Here is a 26003-nt window from a genome sequence, read left to right as displayed (position 1 = left end):
TCATCTCTACCGTCCATCTTTCAAGCAGAAATGAATCATGACAGTTAAAATGTCCTAGTAGGACAATTGTCTCTAGGATAAATTCAAAAGTCCTAGTTTGGCATGTCCAAAAAAAGATAAAAAGTCAAAAAGTTACTCAAAAAGTTAAAAAGTTATCACTATTTATCAAAAAAATATTAAAAAATTAATTTTACATACAAAATTACAAGACAGATCTGACCGGTTCAGATTTGTGCCTGCATTTTTTAAGAAAAATAGGACAGTTAGGGTGCAATTTTAACACACTGCTGTTCGGCTTGTGGAGGCCCATCACGGGTTCCATTTTGATAATCTGAACCGTTCAATGTGTAAAACTCGTCGAGTACTGTATATTTATAAAAAATAACATTGGTCGGATATCGCTAACTACATGATCAAATCAGTTTTGTATAAAAAAATAGATGGTGTTATAGTTAACGATTACAAAAAACTAATCTGATAAGATAGCTATCAATATCCGATCAACGTAATTTTTTACAAGTATATAGTACTCGACGAGTTCTACACATTAAACGGTTCAGATTATCAAAACGGGACTCGTGATAGCCCCCACGAGCCGAGCAAAACACCATCCATTGTAATACCCAAAAAGTAGCCAATCATTTCTTAGCATCAATTCATGCACAGGTAGTACGGCTGTACACCTCACACTCCTAATCTTCTTCTACACACTAATTTATACAATTTTTTAATACATATTTTTTCAAAAAAAGTTAACCCAAACAACCATTTTTTTTCTCAACTTTTTAGTCCAAAAAGTCAAAAATAAGTATACTTTTTGACTTTTTGGACTAAAAAGTTAAGGAAAAAAAGATAATTGTTTAGGTTACTTTTTTAACTTTTTATGAAAAAATGTGTATTAAAAAATTGTATAAATTAGTGTGTAGGAAAAGATTAGGAGTGTGAGTTGTACAGCCATACTATCTGCGTAGCGGAAGTGATGCTAAGAAATGATTGGCTACTTTTCAAGCATTGCACTAGACGGTGCTGTTCGGTCCGTGGGGGCCATCATGGCTCCCGTTTTGATAATCTGAACCATTCAATGTGTAGAACTCGTCGAGTACTATATACCTGTAAAAAATCACGTTGATTGGATATCGATAGCTATCTGATCAGATTAGTTTTTTTTCAACCGTTAATTACAACACCATCTATTTTTTTATACAAAACTGATTTGATCATATAGTTAGCGATATCTGATCAATGTGATTTTTTACAGACATATAATACTCGACGAGTTCTACACATTGAACGGTTTACATTATCAAAACGGGACCCGTGATGGGCCCTTATGGGCCAAACAGCAGTGTGTTAAAATTACACCCAACTGTGCAATTTTTCTTAAAAAACGCAGCCACAGATCTGAACCAGTCAGATCTGTCTTGTAATTTTGTATGTAAAATTAATTTTTTAATATTTTTTTTTTTTGAATGGTAATAATTTTTTAAATTTTTGAGTAACTTTTTGACTTTTTAATTTTTTTTTGACATGCCAAACTAGCACCACTAAATATATATAGGTACTGTTTGGTGCAACTTATTATAAGCTAAAAGTCGATAATCAGAAAGCAGAAACCAAAAACACCTCTTCCCAACTTCTAAATAATCAGCTTTTCTCAGCTTATTTAAACTATTTCTATTTAAAAAACTATAAGTAGAAGTTCTACCAAACAATCTGACACAAATTTTTTAAATTAAAATAATTTATAAACACCCCTTATAATCCACACCAAACACCCCATAATTTCATAAAAGTTAAGGTTTCATAAAAGTTAAGGAAGGATACGTAACATTTATTGCTTAAAAAAGTCTTGAAATGACCTTAATACACACCAAGTGACTCATCAATTTTCTCTCAATTACCTAATAAAAATAACTTATAATATATATCACTAAAAAAAAAAATTTATTACATCATATGTTTAAAGGTAAAGTACCAATAAATTTTAAAATATAATTTTGTAAACGGTTTAATTCTTTCTATTTTCTTATGAATGCAAAGTTCTCATTAAAATAAAAATTACACAAAAAGGTAATTACTTACACCTTTAGATTTAATTTTTAAGGGATAAAAGTAATTTCTCCAAATGTAAAATTACATATTTTGACAATCCACACTATAGAAGTTTTGGATTTTTTCTCTTTCTAAAATAAATCGTATATCATGAATAAGAACGTAACACTCCAATAATGTAATACACTAAAAAACTCATTAGTTTACTTTTTCCAAACGTAACATTCCAATCAATATAATCTCAAACATAACACTCTAATGTAACACACATAAAAACATTAAAAAATTACTTAGTGTACCTTTTCTAAACATAACACTCACAGTTTGAAATTATATATTTATCCAAAGCTTACTAAAAAAAATTTGCACTCCTTTTGGAATGATTTGAAAAATCCCATACCCTTTTGAAATTGTTTGAAGAATCTTACATCTTTTTTATGGTGTTACATTAGAATATTACGTTTGAAAAAAGTACACTAAGAAATTTTTGTGTGTGTTACATTGGAGTGTTACACTAATGAGTTTTTTTGGAGTGTTACGTTTGGAAAAAGTATAATAAATAATTTTTTTTGAGTGTTACAAGTACTGCATTTGAGTGTTACATTAGAGTGTTACAGATTAAAATTATACATTTGCTCAAACCTTATTAAGAAGTTTTTGTACTCTTTTTAAAATATATAAAGAATCTCATATCCTTTTAGAATGTTTAAAAAATCTCACATCTTTTTAAAGGCCTTGTTTGTCATAATTTAAAAAAGTCAAAAAGTCACTATCTTATTTAAGTCACATCATCTTAGTTAAGTCACATCACTTCAAATCCAACTCATATTTCATAAAAAATCAAAAAGTGCACTTATTTAGATCATCCCAAACTAAATATTTAAAGAATCTCATATTTCAAGTTATTTTTGTACTCTTTTTGAAATGTTTAAAAACTCTTACATTTTAAGTCATTCCAAATAAAAAAGATTTACATAGAAAAATTCACTCCAAATTTAATTATCATAGATAGTGTATCTTACCTTTCTAAAACAAAAGAAAAAATAAGAAAATATAATAAAAATAAAGAACATAATCGTAAATTTAATTTTTAAATAATAAATTAAATCTATGTTTTTCAAATCAATAAGATTAATTGGTTTATAAAAAAAAAAAAAAAAAAAACTCTTGAAACTAATTGAATCACTATTTTTCAAAATGAAATTTATAGGTGAATTTTTCTATTTTAAATATTATATAAATAATATAACATAATACTCATGAAATTATTAAATAATTAGCTCCTTTTACTTTGTTGCTTTCGTACCATTCACTTTTTACCACTTTCCAAGCCTTTGAAATGCTGAAAGCTAACATCGCATGGCCACAATCTGCTTTCTCCCACCAAGTTGGAATTTTTTTTATTTTTCATTTTTTATAATTCACGATATTTCCCTCCCAAGCTCAACTGAACCTGAGTTATCTCGAAATTAGATAACTGCAAACTAATTTTTGGAGAAGTTAACAAGCTAACAAATCTTCAATAACTATTTAAAAAACTCAAACTGGAGACCTTAGGCGCCGTTGGATAGAGTTTTAAAATTATGATTTGAAAATAGAGTTATATTTTGAGTTTGTGAGTTTTGAAATTATGATTTAAAAAGAAAAAATTTATTTAGTTATGAATTTTAAAAAGAATTTTGAATTGAGATTTGAATTTTTTATGTGACATATGAAATAAGAAAAATTGTTTGGTTATGAGTTTTAAAAAGAGTTTTCAAAATTACATACCAAATACAAAATTCAAAACTCATAATTAAACTCTTTTTAAAGTTCAATTCAAAAAAATAATTTGTTATTTTATTCTAAAAAATAATTTTTACATTTAAAAGATATCGAAAACAAATATATATATATTTTTTTCAAATAACAGGTAGCGATCGGCAATTGCAAAAAAAAAAAATAGTACTATTTTGGTCAACCGGCTGGATGTCCGAGCGGACAACCGGATAGACTAAAAATTCAGAAATTGTCTACTTTACCAAACATGTACAAAAGAGAGGGTATGTACGAAAATTTGAGAGCTTTGGCTTGGAAAGAGCTCTGTCAAACGTGAAAGAGATGTGTATTTTGAAATGTGTGGTGGAATTAATTTTTAAACACACCATCCAAACAGAAATTTCACATAAAGAGATGAAATTATGATTAGAGCGCTGCATCAAAAATGACCTTTAAGTTTTATTCTAATTTTTACCGCCTGACTAACCACTTTAACTCCTGAACCAATTAAGATTCATCAATGACCACAAATTGTTTGATTTTCTATCTCACGAGAAGCCCCTCTAAACCCCAACTTTACTGAAGATAAAGCATTGGTTCTCATTTCATCTACCAAACAAACAAACAACCACCATCCACCAAAAGCCAACTCTTCTTCTTCTTCTTCTTTTTTCATCTTCTCGTGATCCTCCAATTTTATGTCTCTCACACACACACGCACACTACGCATAAAAAAAAATATGAAAATATGTCATTTATATATTTTTTTATCACCGATTTATATCGTGCACATTTTTAATTGTGGATGTCATTTTGATCAACTTTAATTATATATATATATATATATATTCTATAAATCATGATTTAATTTTTAATATTTTAGGACTTAGATTGTTGTATTATTATTATATGTGGTTTGTAGTATTAAAGATTTGATTTGTAAATGTTTTTTTTTAATATTAATTTTAATTTATTTAGTAGAAATAATAAATAATATCACCCTAAATAATTCTAACTTTGATGTGTGCATACCCACAAAGGCGAGAGTGGGAAAATTTCACTCGAAGCAGGGTGGGGCAGGGGACGGGACGGGACCTTAAAAAAAAAACTCGTCTCGTCCCATCCCTACTCCTAATTAATTCCTTAAATTGACAATCACAATTAAAAAAATAATAGTAGTGAATAATATCCCATTATGTATTTAAAAAAAAAAAAAAACTGATGATATATATATAGAAGTACTAAAATAAAATATCATGCAAACCATATGAAAGACCTAAAGACAAACAATAGAACAAAGGATTCACTTGGGTTACTTGGATCAATTAAGCAGAAACAAAAACATGGACAGTAAAAGAGCAACTTCTCATTCAAGTCCTCTCGACAATCATTTTGTGGACATCCATGAAGTCTTCCCCGAAGAAGAAGAAGAAGAAGAACGAGAACAAGGAGTGAAAAAAATGGCTGACAAACCTGAGAAGCGCTCGAGCAGGCCCGTCAAGACTCGAGAATCAAAGAAACAACAACAACACAGAAGCTTTAGCCGCCAAGTCTCACTAGAGACCGGCTTTTCAGTGCTCAACAGAGAGTCCAAAGCAGCTAAAGATGAAAGAAGATTGCTTTCAAGAAGTGGAAATAGTTTTGGAGGGTTTGGTTCCGTGAATAGGGTTAGTGGTGAGGCAATTAGGAGGACAGATTTCAGCATATTTAGGACGAAATCGACTCTCGGGAAGCAGCACTCGCTGTTGCCTACAAGGAAGGAGAGTGAAATGGAGAATCAGAGAAACGAGGGGTATGGATCTGGAGGGGTTGATGAATCTGTAAATAAGAGTGTCCCTGCTGGAAGGTACTTTGCTGCTCTTAGAGGACCTGAACTTGATCAAGTCAAGGTAATCTAACTTACAATCTGAATTCTTATGCACACACAAGAATTCAAGATTTAAATAGTTAATCCCAAAATTAAAGTTTACATCCACAATTGTTGCGCTTTCACTGTGATCATAAAAAATTACGCCCCCACTACTCCAGACCTCTATCATATGCCACATCTAATGTGCCCCTAATTTGTGTGCAGGACTTTGAGGACATCCTCCTCCCCAAAGATGAGAAATGGCCCTTCCTCCTCCGATTCCCCATCGGCTGCTTCGGTATCTGCCTCGGCCTCAGTAGCCAAGCCATCCTCTGGGGAGCCCTGGCGACCAGCCCGGTAACCATATCTCTCCACATCACCCCCTGCATCAACCTCGCTCTCTGGCTACTCGCCCTCTTAGTCCTCACCTTCGTCTCCACCACCTACATCCTAAAATGCATCTTCTACTTCGAAGCCGTCAAGAGAGAGTACTTTCACCCTGTCCGAGTCAACTTCTTCTTCGCCCCGTGGATCGTCCTCATGTTCTTAGCCCTTTCCACTCCCCCTTTAATCTCCTCCTCCCCTCTCCACCCTGCCATTTGGTGCACCTTCATGGCTCCTCTTTTCTTTCTCAAGCTCAAAATCTACGGCCAGTGGCTCTCCGGGGGGAAGAGGCGACTATGCAAGGTGGCGAACCCCTCTTCTCATCTCTCTGTGGTAGGGAACTTTGTGGGCGCGATTTTGGCAGCCAAGGTGGGGTGGAAAGAGCCTGCTAAGTTCTTGTGGGCAGTCGGGTTTGCGCATTACCTTGTGTTGTTTGTGACATTGTATCAGAGGTTGCCGACGAGTGAAGCGTTGCCTAAAGAGTTGCACCCTGTGTATTCTATGTTCATTGCAGCTCCGTCTGCGGCGAGCATTGCTTGGGAGACTATCTATGGAGAGTTTGATGGGTTGTCAAGGACTTGCTACTTCATTGCATTGTTCCTCTATGTTTCTCTGGTTGTGAGAATCAACTTCTTCAGGGGTTTCAGGTATGCTCTATCTCTGGCTGTGTAGTTTATCTGATTTTGAGCTTTCAATTAGTTTTTAGAGCTTTTGAGGCAATCTTGAAAGAGAGGCAATCGAATTGGTTGGTGGGTGTGTTAGTTTTTTTATTATATTTTATCTCTTCGACTATCAAAATTGTTTCAGTTTCTTCCTTCCAAAAGAGGCTTTCATACGATTTTTAGTAATTGAGTGGCCTAAATATATAATTTTAAAGTTAAAAAGAGTAAGATGTTATTCAGTGGTAATTGAAAAAAATAAAAGGATAATTAATTCAAAAAATAATTCTACATACACATTAAATTATAGAAAAGTACTAAAAAAATAGACATCTCAGCCCGATAGCATCCACCTCTATTGAAAATAATAAAGATATCAACAAATGAGTTTAGCTCTAGTAGGCCTCATAATACTTGCACATACATTCTTGATACTTTAATGTATTTTAATTCTGTATTTGTAAGCTTACTCCTGTAAGTACACAAGCAATACCATGCAAAAAAACTCAAAAATTACTCCGAAAATAAATGTGTGGACTATGTTTTGGGTTTTTTTTTTTTTTTCATTTTTTTTCTTTTTTTTATTTTATTTTATACTGTTTGATGAGCTCATTGGCCAACACCCCGCTCTCACAAACCAACAGGCCAAGCTGAGCTTCAAGTCCTTAGCCCCACCCCAAGCCTAGCTGAAGCCTCGTTTAGGCCCTGGTTAATCAACAGTACTATTTTGTGCAGGTTTTCAGTTGCATGGTGGTCTTACACCTTCCCCATGACCACTGCATCACTGGCGACCATCAAGTACGCAGAGCATGTACCTTCAAACATAACCAAAGGCCTCGCTCTCACCCTCTCATTCATGTCCACAACAATGGTGTCCGTCTTGCTTGTTTCTACCCTCCTCCATGCCTTCGTTTGGCACACGCTATTCCCGAATGACCTCGCCATTGCCATAACCAAGAAAAGACATGTGAAGGAGAAGAAGCCAACCAAAAGAGCCTATGATATACGGCGCTGGACAAAGTCTCCTCTCTCCCTTGTTTCATCCATAACCAAACATAATTCAAAGAACAAGGACTCTGATGGACAGAAAGAAGTTGAGGATTGAATCATCTGTTAGGCAAAACCTTGCAGCCAAAATAGAAGCACTCTAAATTGTACCATAATTCTCAGCACCTTCAAAAAAAAAAAAAAGGCAAAAAGTGTCGGACAAATAAAATTTCACCATGTATCTCAATCCCCCTCGTGGCTTTGTAATTAGTTACTATCTGACACTTTCCAGATAAGTTAGGAAAGGATCTTCCTACAAATTGTAAAATAAAAATCCAATTTCCATTCTCTTCATTATAAAGAAGTTATGTGGTAGGTCCAACCTATCATGTAGTTGTGTCCTCATCTTATAACAAGATGACAAATCATTTTATCTAAAATAATTGAAAAGGTGCACCACATATGATATAAGCGTCTTTGTATGGTGCCATTTCTAAACCTAAAGAAAATAATCCAACTTGTCTAAAGTTCATTTTCATCCTCCTGCTTCACTTCCCTAGCAAGATATCACGGATGCCAAAAATTGACCAATCATAACCAAATTACATCCCCTGAATAAATTTTATAACCAAAACTAAAGGACAAATTATATTAACAGTCCCCATAGTTTGAGACTTGTGTCACTTTAGTCCCCGATTTTTTAATTGTGACGCATTTGATCATAAATTTGATATATTGTTCCAAATAAGGACAATTGGAGATACCATTGCTCAATTTCAAGGGTAGAATCGTCATTTTGATAAAATATAAACTAATTTGATAAAAATAAATACCAAAAAAATATTTTTGAATTTTTAAAAATTATTTCTATCCATAAAAAATAAAATTATGTAAAATTGATAAATCTTTTAAACATTTATTTATTTATTTTTACTAAATTAATTTTTACTATGTGTTGGGATAATAATCATGTAATAAGTGATGGTTAGGCTTGTGTAATCGATATATTTAATATATGAAATATTTTTAATTTTTAATTTTTTGATTTAATGAATTAGTTTAATAATAATATCAAAGTTTGTCGTCATATTTGACTTTTAAAAAGATAAAAACTAATAGAATGAAAATAAAAACAATCACCCATTACATGATCATCATCCAAACATAAAATAAAAATTAATTTGGTAAAAAAAAATGTCTAAAAAATTTATCAATTTTACATAATTTTATCGTTAGTGAGTAGAAATAATTTTTATAAATTCAAAAATATTTTTTTGATATTTATTTTTGTCAAATTAATTTATATTTTATCAAATTGACGACTTTGTCCTTAAAATTGAGCAATAATATCTTCAATTATCCTTATTTGAAACAAAATTTAAAATCAAACGTATCACAATTAAAAAATGAGGGATCAAAATGACACAACCCAACATATGATATAGGCGTCCTTGCATGGTACCATTCCAAGACCTAAAGAAAATAATCCAACTTATCTAAACTTTGTTTTCATCCTCGTGCTTCATTTCCCTACCAAGATATCACGGATGCCAGAAATTAACCAATCATAACCCAATTACATTTCTGACCGCCGTAAGAAAGATATAAATTTTGTAACCAAATATTTACATATAGGAACTGTTTTGTAATGTAAATGTAGGAACTGTTTCCATGTTTGATTGAGTTGATGTATTTAAGGTCACCCATTTTATAATGTAAATACATAAAATGCTTGCTCATACCCTAATATTTATATCCACTAGTTAAACAAAATAAAAGTGTCAAAAGTTGTTTTTAGTACCAATGCGACTTTGAAGGATGCACACGAATATTCCTCAAATGAGAAACAGTTATATGTCATCATGTTACCCAACAAACAAACAGAGAGAGAGAGTAGAAGAAAATGGCTTGAAGAGAAAGCAATTGTAAGGGCTGTACAACACTAGCCTTCACATTTTATTGACTGAGAGGCCTACAGTATAGAAACATATCAGACGTTTGTGTGTGAGATCCATGTATCGAAAAAGATGATTTTTAAGCTAAGGTGTGGACTTTGGGCTCTCGTATACAGGCAAAGGACCTTACATTTAAAAAATAAAAAAACTTCTATGTACTTACTACCCATGGCGAGGAAATTGTTCTCAGTTGCCTCAACGGTCAACCCAAATGCTCTCAGCAAAGTAAAGAGATTGTTGTTAAGCGGATGAAACCTCCCCCAAATTCCAACTCAACATTCAACATTCTGTCAATCTTGCACCAAACGGCATATCCTTGAAGCCCGATGCCCACAGCTAGTGCTAATACCATTTAATAAAATTTAACCCTCTTCTACTCAACGAATACCCAAACTCCTGTAGCAATATCAACATTAACATTTACAACATCAATAAGACAGAAACAAATTAAAGAAAACATCAATTTGTTCATCCATGATATGAACCTGCTTATGCCAGACACAGGGCCAACCTCAGTGATCCCTCCATCACTCCCACACTGGATCTGAGTTCCTCCAAACCTGGGTGGTTTTTCTTTCACTAAATGGTTTATCTGCATAAGGAATTTATGAATGGTGAGATTAAAGGCTGATTCATCAAAAACAGAAAGATATTAATAAAAATTTTAAAACAAAAAATAAAAAATAAAAACCAAGTAATACTTCGTGGAAGATTAAATACTGACATCATGCTCTTGTTGGAAGGAGCCCAATCTATTCTCTTTTGAACCCTTGTACCAAAATACAAATAAATATGAGAGACTAGATTATTCGAGATTTAAATCTGAGGATACATCATACTTTTCAAGAATAACAAGGAACAAGCAGAACCTTTGAAGGAACACAACTAGGCCGAGGCAATTTTAGGTGAGATCCAGCACTCGGTTGGAGTTCAGTCAGAGAAAGCTAGCATTAACCAAGGGAGATGAGTCATCAAAACATTTATTATTACAAAACTAATAATTGCAATTATAAAAGTAGCAGTAGTCATTCACAAAAACAGTTCGCAACTTAGAACTGTTGCTCACCGTTGTTAACAAAAATGAAAAAAAGGAGGCAACACTAGAACTCAAACATATATATACTTCTAAATTTACCTTGTTAAAAAGATCAACTGGTGGATTATGCTGACCCCTCTTTTCTGTATGGAAATTAAATTCCTGTAAAAAAATCAAAAGATGACATAATGAAATAATTATATTTTAAATTATCAATCTCAAAATATTGATCAGAAATCATAGAATCATCTATAGAACTACCATTGGTACAGTAGTTTCCTTCTTGCTATTTCGGAAAACTCCAATATCTCCTTTACTTGAAAATATCTGCATTTAAACACAAAACAGATTGAATTTTGGAAAATGCATTGACACATTTCACAAATATCTTGAATATAATACCTTCTTGTTAAGGGGGCGAGCTTTAAAATTATGAATAAATTCACATCCCTCCTCCTGCGTTGGAGCATTGGCAAAATTTGGCCTGACAAAGAGAGAAGCACATAACGAACAAGTAAAGTACTGTCATCTCATTTGAAACACAATGACGAATGGTAATTGAGCAATTTTCCCTAAGAATTGGATTAATGAGTCATCTCTTATTTAATTAGCTGTTCTCTGAGCTAATTTTCCCTGAGCTACTACAAGTGATCACCATAGCAAAATAACCATTTGAATAATTGTGATCAAAACATACGCACCAAAGTTTCAACTTAAAAAGGAACAAAACAAACACAAATAGATACTACGACTAAAGCTCATTTAAATGCATTAATAATGACACATCTTCCAATGTTTGAAAGGGAGAAACAGTTTGCAAACCAAAACAAAAAGAAGGGATCACACACAAAAATCACAAAGTAGAAAGAAGATTCTATAGAACAGAGAACAAAAGATGGAATGCCAACAACAGCCACCCACATTAACACTATCTTTTAGCTACCCCCATCCCATCCATGTGAGTAGTTAAACCCATAGTACAAAAATAATTTATCACATGTACGGAAGGCAAAAGACTACCACCAACAAACTGGAGAATTAAATTATCCATCCTCTTTCATAGAAAGGAGCACTGAAATAAATCAAATAAATTAAAGTCTGATGAGATAAACAGAACTACAGGACAAGATAGCCATTTACATGATAAAGTTTGAAGTAGTAATAAAGATAATAGTATTACCTTCGGGATTCTCCATTTGCATTTTCTGCAATTGCATTAGTACTAGGTTTGTGCAACACCTGGAACCAACAGAACACAATTGCAGAACAGTTACACAAGGAATTCTTTGGAAATGGGATGCATCCTTCTTAGGCACAAGAGTCACAGTCAAGGACACAATATATTAATTGTGTCAGAGTATACTTAAGTATCCATTAAATTTAATCACAATTTTTTTTTTTTTTTTTGGGTAAATTCAATCACAAGCCTTATCAGTATCACTGCAAGAAACCGAGGATGACGAAACTGCAGATGTATGTTGCATGGCCCTCTCCAGCGTCTTCAGGTGAAATTCCTGAGAAGGAACATGATGAAGGAATATTTTAGCCACACAAAGTGGCAAGAGATTTTATTTGCACAAGATATGGTCCAAACTTAGACTCAAAACAATGATATTTGTACATGCACAGATGCACAAGCAGTACACATGAGTTTGAGCACGCACTTGAAACTCTGGCAATCGAGGAGTGCTTCTTTTGGGGAGTAACGATGACGGAGCCTCAAAAATCTGTAAGTTTTATAAGCATAACATCTAAGTGAAATACAAACAGCATAGTGAACCCTTGATAAATATGCAATTTTCATTAACCATAGCAACGAACCTTTCTGTTCAGTGGAAGTGCTTTGAATTTACGAATGGTTGATGCTGCACGTTCAGGTTCAGTAGTAGATTTTGGCCTGAAATTAACATCAAATGTGCATCCATCAGCCTGTTGGATGAAACTATGTCCACTACAACAAGGCATGATTAGAACAGCAACAGTAATTTGCATAAACCTAACCTCATCCTTTGTGCCCTGTGTGCTGTTTCAAGGTCAGGCTGTCTAGGTATAGTAAGCCTCAGCTTAGCATGGGCCAAGTTTCCATCAGTAGGTCCATCCTGAAAATCCATCCAAAGAATTATTTCCAAAACTCCAACAAATCTAAAATGACTTCTTCAATAAACTGCCATACTGTGAAGCCCCCAGTTCTGCCCTTTCCCTGTCAAATTCCCCAATAGTAAAAAAGGACAGGGACCTCAACAATTTTAGTATCTAATCATTGACCAATTTTGCCTTTTCACCATGCTAACCACATATAAATTGAACATACATCATAAGATAAGTCGATGGAACCCACATGGGGAACTTATTGCCAACCCAATTATCTTTTGCATTGACCTATCTGCAGGGATCATAAAAAAAATATCATGAAGATGATCATGAAATATTCTCCACCTTTAGATTACACATGCAATAAAACGCCACACATTAATCAAAGGATGAAAAATTTTCATGATACATTTCATGTTTTTTTTTCATGACCCCTAATAAATAACTAGGTCGACAAGTTTTGTTAAACTTATACGAACAGAAAATGGAGACCTAGAAAATTCAAGTTCAAATCAGACAACCATGCCATTCTAATAAATCTTACAGCTACAAACAAAAAACATACAGCCACCACAAGGTAGAAATTAATGAACTCCATTGAGGAATCCATTACCAACTAAAAATATTTTCCATATAAATTTCAATAATCTTAAAGGAAGCTTTTGCTTACTTGAGTTAGTTCAATAGAGGGTTATGAATTCCAATAATCTTAAAGGAATCATTTGCTCACTTGAGTTGGTTTAATAGAGGGTATTGCACCCAGACCCAGAGCAAGAACTACCCAAACCCAGATTGACTTGAAAATGGAAAGGATAAAAAACAAATCTATGCTCATTAATAAAGTTGTCTTTTAGTATTGGAGCATTTGAAAACCTTTTATGTTTCATCAAACAACATTGGCAAGGACATTTTGTTTCAAAAGCTACTAGTTCAGAATGGTAAATTATAAAAGTAAAACCTCCTGCGCTTTAGAGACAAGTTTGACAATTAAGGGTTGACCTATACATATCCAAAAAAAGAAAAGGGTTTGTCACATTCAACTTGGATATTCTAGTAATTACAATATAAAGGAGAAAAAACAGCAACTGAAAATAAGGCAAGAACTATAAACGTTATGCATATATGGTGTTTAGTTGGTAAACATGTAGGACAAAAATGAAATATGAACTGAAAGGCCAGTCATGCTTCCAACAGGGGGTAACATACCCTTTTAGGCGCCTTGTGAACCAAATTACTCTGATGCTTTGTCTCAGCATCCTGTTATGCAGAACAACTGATATTCTTCAGGATAGAAGAAAAGAATTCTACAACAAAAAATTCTTTTGATGATTTTACCAACCTAGTCACTAAATTAAACAGGAATACTGGTGGGGAAGGGAGGGGATGTGTGCATGTGTGTAAAATGACAATACACAACCCAAAATTTAATAGAAAACATCTATTAAAACAAGATACATGCCCCACATACTGCATAATCACAATTAAATAAGACCTCAAAGAATTGCTAGAAATAACTAGATGTATTCGCATCCAAGTAATGAAGCATTGATTCGCATAATTATCCCTCTATTCACATTACTAGATGTATTCAAAATCATCTAAAAAGGAAATATTGAGTGACAAACATTTTGGGACATCACTAAATAGAGAGAGGACTTAAAATTTGGGACCAAGGGAGTAAAAAACTACAATTGTAATAATCCTATGAATACAAGATACATTTACAAAAATGAAATTTAGCTCATGAATCAAAAACAGACAAGTCTGGATGATAATTATCCACGTCATATGTCATGGAACAAACACAAAACGTATGGACATTTTCAGCAATAGTGTCCAGTTTGTAATAAATGTTTAGTGACTGAAATTGCAAGCACATATTTGAAATCACAAGAATTATGCTTTTAAAGAAGAATAACAACCAAAGAATTTAATATAGTTAGCAGATGTAATTTCCATGACCTGGTTGCTAAATAACTTATCTACGCAAGTAAAAAATAAAAACAAAAAAACAATAACCAATTTGGACCTTCCGCAAGTGGCCTCCCTCAAGCTTTTGTCTCTTAGCAGCCTGACACTCGATCCCTAAAGGATTATTTGAGCTTCTCTCATTGTTTTCAACCAAAAGCTTCAGAACCCTAACACTCAAAAGTAATCATATCATTAGAACAAGAAAATGCTAGAAAGAAATGCAGGTGATTATGTTGCCACATATTCAAGAAACTATTTTGAATACAGTAAAATGCAGATTTAGAGGGAAATGCTGTATTTTCACCGGAAAAGGTCCCAATACATAAAATTTGTCAGTGTTCAAGCTTTTTGCTGTGATGAAACTAACCAGAGGAAAGAAAACAAAAACATTTCAAAGTGGAAAAGATTAACAATATTTAAAATTAAAAATTAAAAAAAGAAGACACTCGCTAGACAAGAAAATACAATTAAAGCAAAAAACATTTCAAAAAATAATTCAAAGAAAAAAAAAAACAATATTGGGAAGGAGGAAAAAAAGAAGGCTACCAGCTGGTATAGAAAATACAATAAAGAGAATAAAAAATAAAAAATAAATAAAAAAAGAACTGCAAAGCTTTAATTGTTGGACAAAAAGGTTGAACCAATATCCTGAAACCACAAAAAGAAATTGTATAATGGTGTTGCTGAAGAAAAGCATGTTTCTTTTTTGATAATCACCTTGAACCACCAACTTGGCGTGGTTGATTTTGCTTGGCCAGCTGACTTGCTGTGGGTTTCATCAGAGTTGAGGTCCTCGGAAAAGATGGCTTGACAACAGACTTAGTTTCAGCTCTTGAATTATCTTTTGTCATGTGGTTATAAAATATTAATTCTACAAAGAAACACATGAGGACACATGATTAGAGAAAAGTGGAACCAAATTAAAGATATTTGATCACAAAGTGGCACTAGCACATGCAACTGTTAATCCCATCTGAAAAGTTAAGTAAAAAGTGGAGCAAGGAAAAAAGGAAACCCAAAAAGCATAAATTGAGTTTAGGAACTGAAATTTTAAACAATCCAAAAGAAATAGCCTCAATATTAAATTATAAAAAATAAAAATTAGGGTTTAAGTCTAAACAATAGGGTTTTGGAGAAACCCAGCGCCACATCCAGAACAAGCACCAGTAGTGCTACTAAATAGAATCAAGGAAGAAACTCAAAACACCTGTGGGTAATTGTTGGGGTTGATTCTGAAATTTGTGCAGACTGTCACTCTGTAACGTTGTCAAAATTCCACCATTCATTCCTTCAGAGTCTTATCAGATAAAAAACAGATAACATCAGTATAATATTACTGCTAGACATTTATCATGTATCTAGACAAATAGACTAAGAAGTTCATTAAATAATACTGCAATAGTAATATGTTAAAGGAGCAAATATTACAATGCCACCTTAGGAATGCATAAACGCACTGATGAAAGCTGCAAAGCCAAATGAGATGAAATAAGGAGGGAAAAGAAGAAAAGGAATAAAAGCAAAGAATGAGGTCTATGAAAGTAAAAAATATATAAGTAAATACAAAAACAGGCATTTTTGTAGCCCAACAGTTTGGAAGCAAAAATAAGCAAAATGGAAGGGGGATGAGTACAGATATCTGACCAATTAGGCAACTTTTTGCTCCCAAATTCGTGCAGGAGGCTTTGGCTTAGGAGGTTTGATATTTTGAATTAGGAATGGCAACAGGGCGGGGCGGGGCCGGGGATCACCCTCCTCGTCCCCGATCCCCGATGGTGAAAATTACCACGTCCCTGGCCCCGATCCCCAACGGGTAGGGGTGTTCGCGGATCGGTTTTGTACGGTTTGCGGTTCGGTTTTGACCCGCCCGCATCTATGCGGTTTGGGAAAAAGTCAACCCGCAACCGCCCGCAGTGCGGTTTGCAGTTTGTGCGGATAGGGTTTGCAAATGTGCGGGCGGTTGCGGGCGGTTTGCGGTTTACACTTTTCTCTTTAAAAATTAATTTTCAAGTTTTTTTTTTCCCAGCGAATTTAGGCATCAGATTCATTTTATATATTTGTGATAATAATTTTTTGAAAAGTTTACAAATAAAAATTGAATATCAATGCATTAAATGAAAGTATCCAAAACAAAGAGACTCTACACTAGCATTTTTGCCATGAAAAAAATGTATATCAATGCATTAAAGGTTGTACTCAATTAGAATTGCCAGTTCAGTAATCAATAATCAAACTATAAGTTCCATCGACTATTAGAAGGAAAATTTTATTTGGAAAAAGTGGATGAATCACCAATGAAAATCATATAAGAAACCAAGTTTAGGACTTGATAATTCTACGGCATTAAGAAAGTTGAGAAATACTTAAAAATAAGGATCCTAGTGTCATAGAGAATATAATGGTGCTCCTGTAAAAGTTACAAAGTTGGTATATAAAAAATAATAATAATAATAATAATTAAAGTGGGGGCGGTTTTTGCGGGTTGCGGGTTTAAACCGCGACCCGCCCGCAATACGTAAATTTGTCATATTTCAAACCGCATCCGCCCGCATTATGTTTGCGAAACCGCCCATTTATATGCGGGTTGGGCGGATTGGGCGGTTTGAGCGGTTCGGATAAACCGTTGCCCACCCCTACCAACGGGGGACCTATCATCGTCCCCGCCCCCGTCCCCTAACGGGTTTCCAGGCCAAAAAAAAAAATGGAAAAAAAAAGAAAAACAAAATAGCAGCAACAATGAATATATGTTAGATCTGAGATGAACAACAATAATAATCTAGCAATGATCCTCTGTTTCTTCTTCGTCAACAACAACAACATCAACAACAACCATATCAACAATCAACAACAATAATGAGATGATATATATACCTATATACATACAAGTTAATCTATATTTATATATGTTAAAATCCACCTACTCTCCACCTACTTCACCCACTTAAACCTACTCCACTAAACCTAACCCACTACACCACTACCACCTCACCTACTCCACTAAACCTAACCCACTACACCACTACCACCTCCACTTCACCTACTCCTTACCTACTACACACTCACCCTCTTCTATATATAGGAATCATGAATCATTGTAATAGATATCAATATAAATCAATCAATAATACAATTCTCTATTTCTCTTTATACATTAAATTTCTACATGGTATCAGAGCAAGGTTAAGCACTTAGTATTTTTCGTTTCACCGGCGGGCGGCAACCTCGCCTTGGCCGCCCGCCGGACCTCAACCTATTCCGCTTATTTTCTACACATACCTTCCCATCACTGCCTAAATCCTCTCTCTTGAGGCCAATGTGAATTCCTCTTCTTCATAATCTGCACTAACTGTGGCATCTTTTCCTGGGGCAAACTCTGCAACCCAACACTCAATCTATGCTTCTCCTCCATGCTCATTTGCCTCTTGTTAGGATCCTTCGCCTTCGGCTTTGGTTTGGGCTTCGCCACAGCCTTGAGCTTCACTGCAGCTTTCAGCTTCACGACAGCCTTCGGTTTCACAGCAGCTTTTGGCTTCGCAGCTGGCTTGGCCTTTGCCGCTGGCTTGGGCTTCACAGCGGCTTTAGCTTTTGGCGCAGCAGCTTTTGTCTTAGCCGGAGCCTTCTTTTCCTTTTTCGCTTTTACAGCCTTCGGCTTTGCAGCAGCCTTCGGCTTTGCTTCCCTCTGGTGGCTCCCCAGGTTCCACCTGAGCTGCATGATTCATTTATAGCTGCAATTGATAAGGGAAGTATTAGAACAATGCCCAATAGAAGTATGCCAGCTGCTCCTTACCCTACTCCTGGAGCACTATTAATAGGTGATGCTTTCAACATGCGTCATCCTTTAACTGGTGGAGGAATGACTGGAGCCCTGTATAAGGTGTTTTGTGCATCTCCTGATCAAGCAAGGAAGGAAATGCGTGAAGCATGTTTTGATTATTTGAGCCTTGGAGGTGTGTGTTCAACAGGACCAGTGGCTTTACTCTCTGGTCTAAATCCTAGCCCATTGAGCTTGATACTCCATTTCTTTGCTATAGCCATATATGGTGTTGGCCGTCTCTTGCTACCATTTCCTTCCCCTAAGCGCCTGTGGATAGCAGCTAGATTATTTTTGGGTGCATCGGCTATCATTTTTCCCCTCTTTCTCTCACATGGGCTTGTCCCCTCTCTCTCCTCCGTTTGATTTCAAAATCCATTATTTTTATTTATTTTCTCCAAACCACTTTCCTTATTTCCCCCATCTTTCATTTTGATTTCAAATATATTTTTATTATTTCTTTCTTTATTTTTCTTTCACATTATTTTTTAATCTTTTTCAAATTCCATTCATACCATATAGCTTTGCACACCAAACCATCTTTTATTCATCTCAGGGATCAACCCCGATCACAATTTTAACAAAAAAAAAAAAAAAAAAAAAAAAACAACCACAACAACACAAATCACAACACCACAAGATTTGTTTTCTTTTCTGCAGACGGCCACCCACCGACCTCACTTTTTCGCCTATTCCGCAGGTTTTTTCTTCTTGCCTCCGTCCTGGGCGGCCCTTGACGGTGTTGCCTCCGTGTTTCCCACTCCACTGGGCACGATCACTCCACCCTGCTCCTCCACTACAGCATATGGCGGACCTCCAAATCGGAACATAACGGTGGCCTTCCGCTTCAGCTCCTTCTTTTCCGCCTTTAGCACACTTATCTCTGCTCGCGCATCCTTATACATGCGTTGGAGCAGAGCCAGTTGGGCGTTTAACTGCTGCACCTCATTTGTCCTACTCTGCAGCCGGTGCGACAAGTTTGTGACCGCAGTCATAGTTTCAACACAGGACTTCAATGTATACTGATTAGCTTCAATATCCGTTTGCACTGCCATTTTTTGCTCCACCGACCGCATCGGAAAGTTCAACGGAGCAAAACCAGAGGTGTTTGGTTGAGGTTCACAGGCCACCGCACCAGTTATCTCTCTTGTTGACTCGTTGAGGTCGGGAAAGAGAGTGAGCAGACCACGAGAAGAAGAGGCTATGTTCTGGGTAGCTGAACGGGAAGAAGAAGCCATGTTTTTTGGGTTGCTAAGTGTTTCAGAGAAGGGTTGGTTACAGAATGTTACAGAGAACGAAGAGGTTTCAACTGGTTTGTTATGCTTCCAAGCCTCAGACTTCGCTTTGGTTTATAAAGACAGAGACGACGAGGCCGACACGCGCTCTGTCAATCACGTGCCTCGCCGCGTCTCCGGCTCACCTTTTGATGCCTCGACGCTTTCTGTCGGGCACGACTTTTGATGAAGTGGGCGCGCCTTTTGAGGGCGCAACTTTTGATGGCACGCTTTTTTATGGATTGGGCACGCATTTTGATGGCACGTCTTTTTATGGATTGGGCACGCCTTTTGATGGCACGCCTTTTGAAAGATTGGGCACACCTTTTGAGGGTGCTACTTTTTAGGGGTCCGACAAGACTCTGTAAACTGTCCCGACATTGATTCCGGTTAGCTCCTTCAAGGATCCGACAAGACTCTGTAAACTGTCCCGACATTGATTCCGGTTAGCTCCTTCAAGGGTCCGACAAGACTCTGTAAACTGTCCCGACATTGATTCCGGTTAGCTCCTTCATGGGTCCGACAAGACTCTGTAAACTGTCCCGACATTGATTCCGGTTAGTTTTTACAAGGGTCCAGCAAGACTCCGTAAACTGTCACAACAACTGTCACAACATTGTCTGCTACAACGGTCCGACATGACCCCATAAACTGTCTTCTACATCGGTCCGACACGAGCCAGTGTCTTCTACATCGGTCTGCCATAACCATACAGTCTTCTACAACGGTCTGACACGACCATACAGTGTCTCCTATCCATTTTTTATTTTTCAGATTATTTTCTTGTTTTGTTACTCTCTCCAAACTCAAGTTGGTTAGTTCCTATCCCCCTTGAGTTTGCGGGGGGCTGTTAAAATCCACCTACTCTCCACCTACTTCACCCACTTAAATCTACTCCACTAAACCTAACCCACTACACCACTACCACCTCACCTACTCCACTAAACCTAACCCACTACACCACTACCACCTCCACTTCACCTACTCCTTACCTACTACACACTCACCCTCTTCTATATATAGGAATCATGAATCATTGTAATAGATATCAATATAAATCAATCAATAATACAATTCTCTATTTCTCTTTATACATTAAATTTCTACAATATATATTGAAAAATCAATGAGATGATACATATATATATATATATATATATATAAATAAAATTGAAGATCTGAAACACAGAGGTGGTCATGGATTGAAGACCAGAGGGTTGAAAAAAAGATCTGCAAAAAAAAATTAAAATAAAATAAAAGAAATAATTCATCAAAGGAGAGTAGGTGACCAAAATACATTCTGCATATATATATATATATCATACACACTGCAGCAACCAAACAATCTCTCTCTCTCTCTCTCTCTCTCTCCCCATCTCCAAACCCTAACTCGGTCGATGCTCTTCCAACACTCTCCTTCGTCGCTGCTCCTCCGTTGCTCTCCTCCGTCGTTGCTTCGTTGTCCTCTGTCGCATGATCCAGATCCATAGCTCATTGAACAAAGCTCAGATCTCAGCTTAGATCGTTGCAGATCTCGAGTCGGCGATGATGATCGTTGCAGATCGACGGTGATGGGAGGAGGGAGAGGACAGCGGCGGAGGGAAGGAGTCGGCGATGACAAAAGGAGGAAGAAGACAGCGAAGGGAGGAAGGGAGGGAGTCGGCGGTGGTGGGAGGGTTTCAGAGAGAGAGAGAGACCGTGTGAGAGAAGATTGAGAGGCATGTGTGTGTGAGAGAGTGTAAGAGGTTTGGTTTATATATATATATAGAGGGTAAAATGGTAATTTTATTTCAGGGATAAACCGGGGCGGGGGGCGGGCCGGGTACGGGGCTTGGACACTTATTCCCGTCTCCGGCCCGAAATTGATCGGGGATTGATTTTTCAATACCATCCCCGTCCCGTCGAGGGTATTTTTCGGGAAAAAACCGCACAAATTGGGGTCGGGGAGTCGGGTCCCCGTCGGTCCGAGTTTAAATTGTCATCCCTATTTTGAATCAATGTAAGTGGTTGTGGGTGTTTGCTTGTGAAAGAGAACTTAGGCAGTTACTTCGAAGTGTGGTAGTGATAGGAAAACTGCTCTGCTAGTGAGGTCACCATGTCCTATGGCATCGATTTGTTGAGAGGGATTAGGAAGGGAAAGGGTGGATTCTCAAAGCATGTCCAATTTTGTAGTATTGGGAATGTGAGAAGTTAAGGCTCTAGGATGATGTGTGGCGTGGGAGCTCCATACTACGGGTTCCCTTCCTTATTTTAGGTCATGTTTGGTTTGGTTACCGGATAGGATAAGTGGGAGATAGGTCTATCCTTGGGACAAGGGGAGAGATTAGGGTGTGTTTGGTTTGTGTTTGTAGAGTAGTTTTTGAGATAAAAAAGTACAAAAACTTGTTTGGTTTGCCTTTTTCTAAATATTCTCTCTAAAATAACTTTGATTTTTTTTTGTAGAGTAATTTTTAAGATAAAAAGTATAAAAACTTGTTTGGTTTGTCTTTTTTCAAATATTCTCTCTAAAATAACTTTGGTTTTTTTTGTAGAGTAGTTTTTGAAATAAAAAAGTACAAAAACTTGTTTTTTTTTTTTCGGTCTCCCACGATATCCCCAGGTTTTTTGGACCCAGGACTAATCCGCCGAGAAAGCTACCAGGCGCAAATGCGGGATCCTTTCCCAAGGGGTTTGCTGCATCCACAAAGGCTCGAACTCGAGACCTTTGGCTAAGCAACCCAAGTCCCTTTCCACTTGGACCATTCCCCATTGGTCCAAGTATAAAAACTTGTTTGGTTTGCCTTTTTGTAGAGTAGTTTTTGAGATAAAAAGTACAAAAACTTATTTGGTTTGCCTTTTTGTAAAGTAATTTTTGAGATAAAAGTACAAAAAAAAGTCTAGTTTGCCTTTTTTGCAAACATGTTTCAAAAGTAATCCTGGAAATTGAATAACCAAACACATTTTGAGAGTTTTTTTGGGAAAATCTGTTTGGTTTGATTACTCTTAAAAAAGTGTTTGTAGAGTATATTTCAAAAAAATTTCTCCCAAAATCAAACCAAACAATGTTTAGGTCTCCCATGGGATAACGAGGATTTTGGAGGAAAATGTATACTATCCCATTCCATGTTTGAGAGGCACCAAATTGGGGTGGCATTATTATATGCTTAATAATTTCATCCATAAAATTTTATCCTTATTTGTGTATGCAGACACTGTCCGGTCATCAAATTCTGCGACCAATATGGGACAAATGGGTCCCATTCCCATAGAGATGACTAATCCAATCCCCCTTCACTAGTCCGGCAACCAAATGTGAAAATTTTGGGGATTTTTCAGAGCATGGTCTCTCAAAGGTGGTTGAGATAGAGATCTTTTGCGAAAGAAGGGTTGAGGCAAGATGGACAAAATTGCAAGGAGCACTAACATGTCTGGGAACTTCCATGCTAATTTTTCCGTAAGGAGCTAATTAGTTTAAGAGGGGTAAATGTTTCACCTTGTTACCATTACAAGTTTGCTAAGGAAATGTAGACATTTCTACAAAAGATGTTCAATGTTTAGTGGATTCTCCCACAAGCAGTGGCAGGCATATTTCTTAGTTGCACAGGGTGCAATATGAGAAAATTAGGAGGAAGCTTTGGCCAACAACCCTTTTTTTGCTAGATGTGTGGTATCTGCGGAGAAAAGAACCATTGCTTGTTTGGCAACACAGAAAGAATGCTTTTATCAGTTGTCATAGAGTTGAATGATGGAAGGGTTAACCAACCCTCCCTTAAATAGATTTTTGGATTTTTAGATGCTACAGAATTCATCGATATCTATTAAAATAAATTTGTTTTTACTTGTCACAAAAATAGAAAACAAAAACAAATAATACATATTTCAATTTTTCTTTTTTCTTTTTTTTTGGGGGGGGGGGGATCAATTCCAAGAATACTATATACTTGGGGATACAATACTGCTAAAATATTAAGGCTCAAGAAGAGAATATAATGTGAAGTTATTAGTAGACGCTAAACCATACCTCTGTCTTTCAAACCCACTACAGAAAAGTCTTGGCCCAACCCAACATCACTGTAGGGCAAAGTTGCGTTCACCACATCTTTAGACTTTGGGGAGATATTAACAGTTTTCTGCAGGATGTCCTCTCTCAATAATAACTTTGTTACAAAAGCTGAAATTAAAAAATCTGATAAGAACTTAAGTATGAAAAAGGAGAATTTGAACTTCACGGTAACAAAATTGAAAGACAAAACATAGAAAAACAACAGCAAAACAATTGAAAAAAACTACAAAAAAGGAAATTAGATATCCCATTTTAGCAGTATAAAAGGAAATGCAAAACCAATGTAAGTCCTCTTAACAGAAAAATTTCATGGTTTAAAAAAACAAATAAATAAGGCTCATCATCTATAGATGGAGAACGCTAATAGAAGCTCAGATAACTTAATACATCCTCCCCTCGGGAGCAGCACACCTCAAGACTTTATCCTTTCAACACCCCCTCAAGACTTCACTTTGCGGGCTCCACATAGCCAATGAAAGTGTTCCAAAAGCATTCATCTCGTAGGCCCCGCAGAGAAGAACATATATGCAAAAAATTAGCCTATTGAACATCAATAAGCATACTAATTTTGTTTTATAAAATAGATGATTTTAATTTAAAATCCTATTTACCATCCATTTCATAAAACAAAACACACGATTAGTTAATATGTCTAGCGATATCCAATCAAATTAAATTTTTTCATATATATTCTTCTCCTACGAGATCAATGCTTCGGATCACCGTCATGAGCCCAAAGAACCCACAAAATAAAGTCTTGAGAGGGTATACAGAGAATGTAGTCTTTAGGGGAGCTTCTCCCCCTTCCCTTTGTGGTTTGGTAAGAGAATCTATTTACAGCTTTATTTCCCCACTGTTATAGTAAAAAAAAAAAAAAACAGAGCCTTGGGTTGCTCTTTTGGCAGAAACCACTAGTAATTTCCAATTATGGTGTAATTTTTATAACATATGAAGCTCTTCAAACCTCAAATTAATCAACAATAACGCAAAAGCACGAAAAAAATAAATAAATTCAAAGATTTAGAAATAATACATAGAGTCAGCATCAGCAGATAATAAGATCATAAGAAAAACGAAAGACCAGTATTCATTGAATTTACAAGATTTGCAACAACAAATAATGCTCCAATCAATCGGCAAACAAACAAGAAACAAGTATGGCTGAGTGTAGAGAGAGAAAGAAAGAGAAAACTCACGAGAAGGTGGATAGGTTCCTGCAGATTCGAACCAGAGCTCGGCCTCACGAGCCTCAGCGCTCGACTCTTCACGCGTGAAATCGAAGCATCGAGCGGCGTCGAACTCGTAGTCTAGGTCTATTTCCACCGCTGTGAATGTCAGCTCCATCGAATCCTCCATTTCTTCATCCATCTCCATCTCTCTCCTCTCTCTCTCTCTCTCTCTCTCTCTCTCTCTCTCTTCTGTATGTATAAACACAATGCCGAACTCTCTCTCTCTCTCTCTCGAATCGCTGATTTCGCTATTGAAACCGCTTAAGAAAGCCCTAATAAATCTGAAGGAGAAGTGTATACAACATATAGAAACGAGAGTGAATTTTTTAGAGAGAGAAAGAGGTGTTTATAGCGCCGAGGCTTTGGAAGGATCCGAAATTTGAAAAAGATGGGTAAATGGGTCAGAAATATTATAATAATCTGGTGATAGCATTATATAATTTTTGATGACGAAATTGCCCCTGGGTTTTAATATAATGGCAAGGTTGGGTACCGTGGGTTTTTGAAATTTGGAACGTGAGTGGAGGTGAGATTGGTAATTTTATTTGGCTAGGAGGTTATTGGGGTTTGAGCTCTGGTTTGTGGTGTTGAAAACCTGTCGAGGAAGCCCTTGAAATTTCGGCGCGGCTTGAAGTTTGGCCTTGTGAATTTGTTAAAATTGCGAGAAAGCCCCTAACGGTTTTATTCGGTTGTCAGCCTATGAAAGGCTAAAAGAACGGGCCCACCTCTGCAAATTCAAAAGGCGATGTAAATTTATTTTTATTTTTATTTTTATTTTTTATACAAATTCAAAACCCCTTTGTGTTTGCTTTTTAAGTAAAACACCCTCTTTTTTTTTGCTTTTTTTCTTTTTTTTTTTTGGTTTTCGTGAAAACATTTCTCAATTAGGGTTAGTGGAGTCTAAA

At 35.9% G+C, this 26003-nt stretch overlaps 2 protein-coding genes across 6 annotated transcripts; one reads left to right on the top strand and one right to left on the bottom strand.

The window, feature by feature from the left end:
• The first annotated feature begins 5060 nt into the window (after positions 1 to 5060).
• Positions 5061 to 8092, top strand: OZS1 (C4-dicarboxylate transporter/malic acid transport protein). Its single transcript, XM_028210088.2, has 3 exons — positions 5061 to 5699; positions 5885 to 6690; positions 7438 to 8092. Exons 1-3 carry the CDS (start codon positions 5154 to 5156, stop codon positions 7805 to 7807), a joined length of 1722 nt encoding a protein of 573 aa, XP_028065889.2. The 5' UTR covers positions 5061 to 5153; the 3' UTR covers positions 7808 to 8092.
• Positions 8093 to 9612: 1520 nt separating this feature from the next.
• LOC114268858 (Cell cycle regulated microtubule associated protein) lies at positions 9613 to 25507 on the bottom strand. Of its 5 annotated transcripts, none has more exons than XR_014344921.1 (18): positions 25066 to 25507; positions 23828 to 23977; positions 15950 to 16039; positions 15460 to 15613; positions 14801 to 14909; positions 13978 to 14028; positions 12682 to 12779; positions 12502 to 12577; positions 12345 to 12407; positions 12108 to 12194; positions 11861 to 11919; positions 11083 to 11164; positions 10942 to 11007; positions 10780 to 10842; positions 10514 to 10588; positions 10346 to 10413; positions 10130 to 10236; positions 9613 to 10040 (listed from the first exon to the last, which is right to left on the bottom strand). XR_014344921.1 is itself a non-coding variant. In XM_028210089.2 (18 exons), the coding sequence occupies exons 1-18, from the start codon at positions 25241 to 25243 to the stop codon at positions 10022 to 10024; spliced, it is 1572 nt and encodes a 523-aa protein (XP_028065890.1). In that variant the 5' UTR covers positions 25244 to 25507; the 3' UTR covers positions 9613 to 10021. The 5 variants fall into 5 exon arrangements, 3 of the variants coding, with proteins under 3 accessions (XP_028065890.1, XP_082752161.1, XP_082752162.1); XR_014344922.1 differs by having other exon boundaries at positions 10369 to 10403; XM_028210089.2 differs by having other exon boundaries at positions 10369 to 10413.
• Between the last annotated feature and the right edge of the window lie 496 nt (positions 25508 to 26003).

Source organism: Camellia sinensis, chromosome 11 (genome assembly GCF_055761805.1).
Source record: "Camellia sinensis isolate YWXY chromosome 11, ASM5576180v1, whole genome shotgun sequence".
Lineage (NCBI taxonomy): Eukaryota > Viridiplantae > Streptophyta > Magnoliopsida > Ericales > Theaceae > Camellia > Camellia sinensis.
The sequence above is the reverse complement of the archived record's forward strand: the minus strand, read 5'-3'. Positions and strand labels throughout refer to the sequence as shown.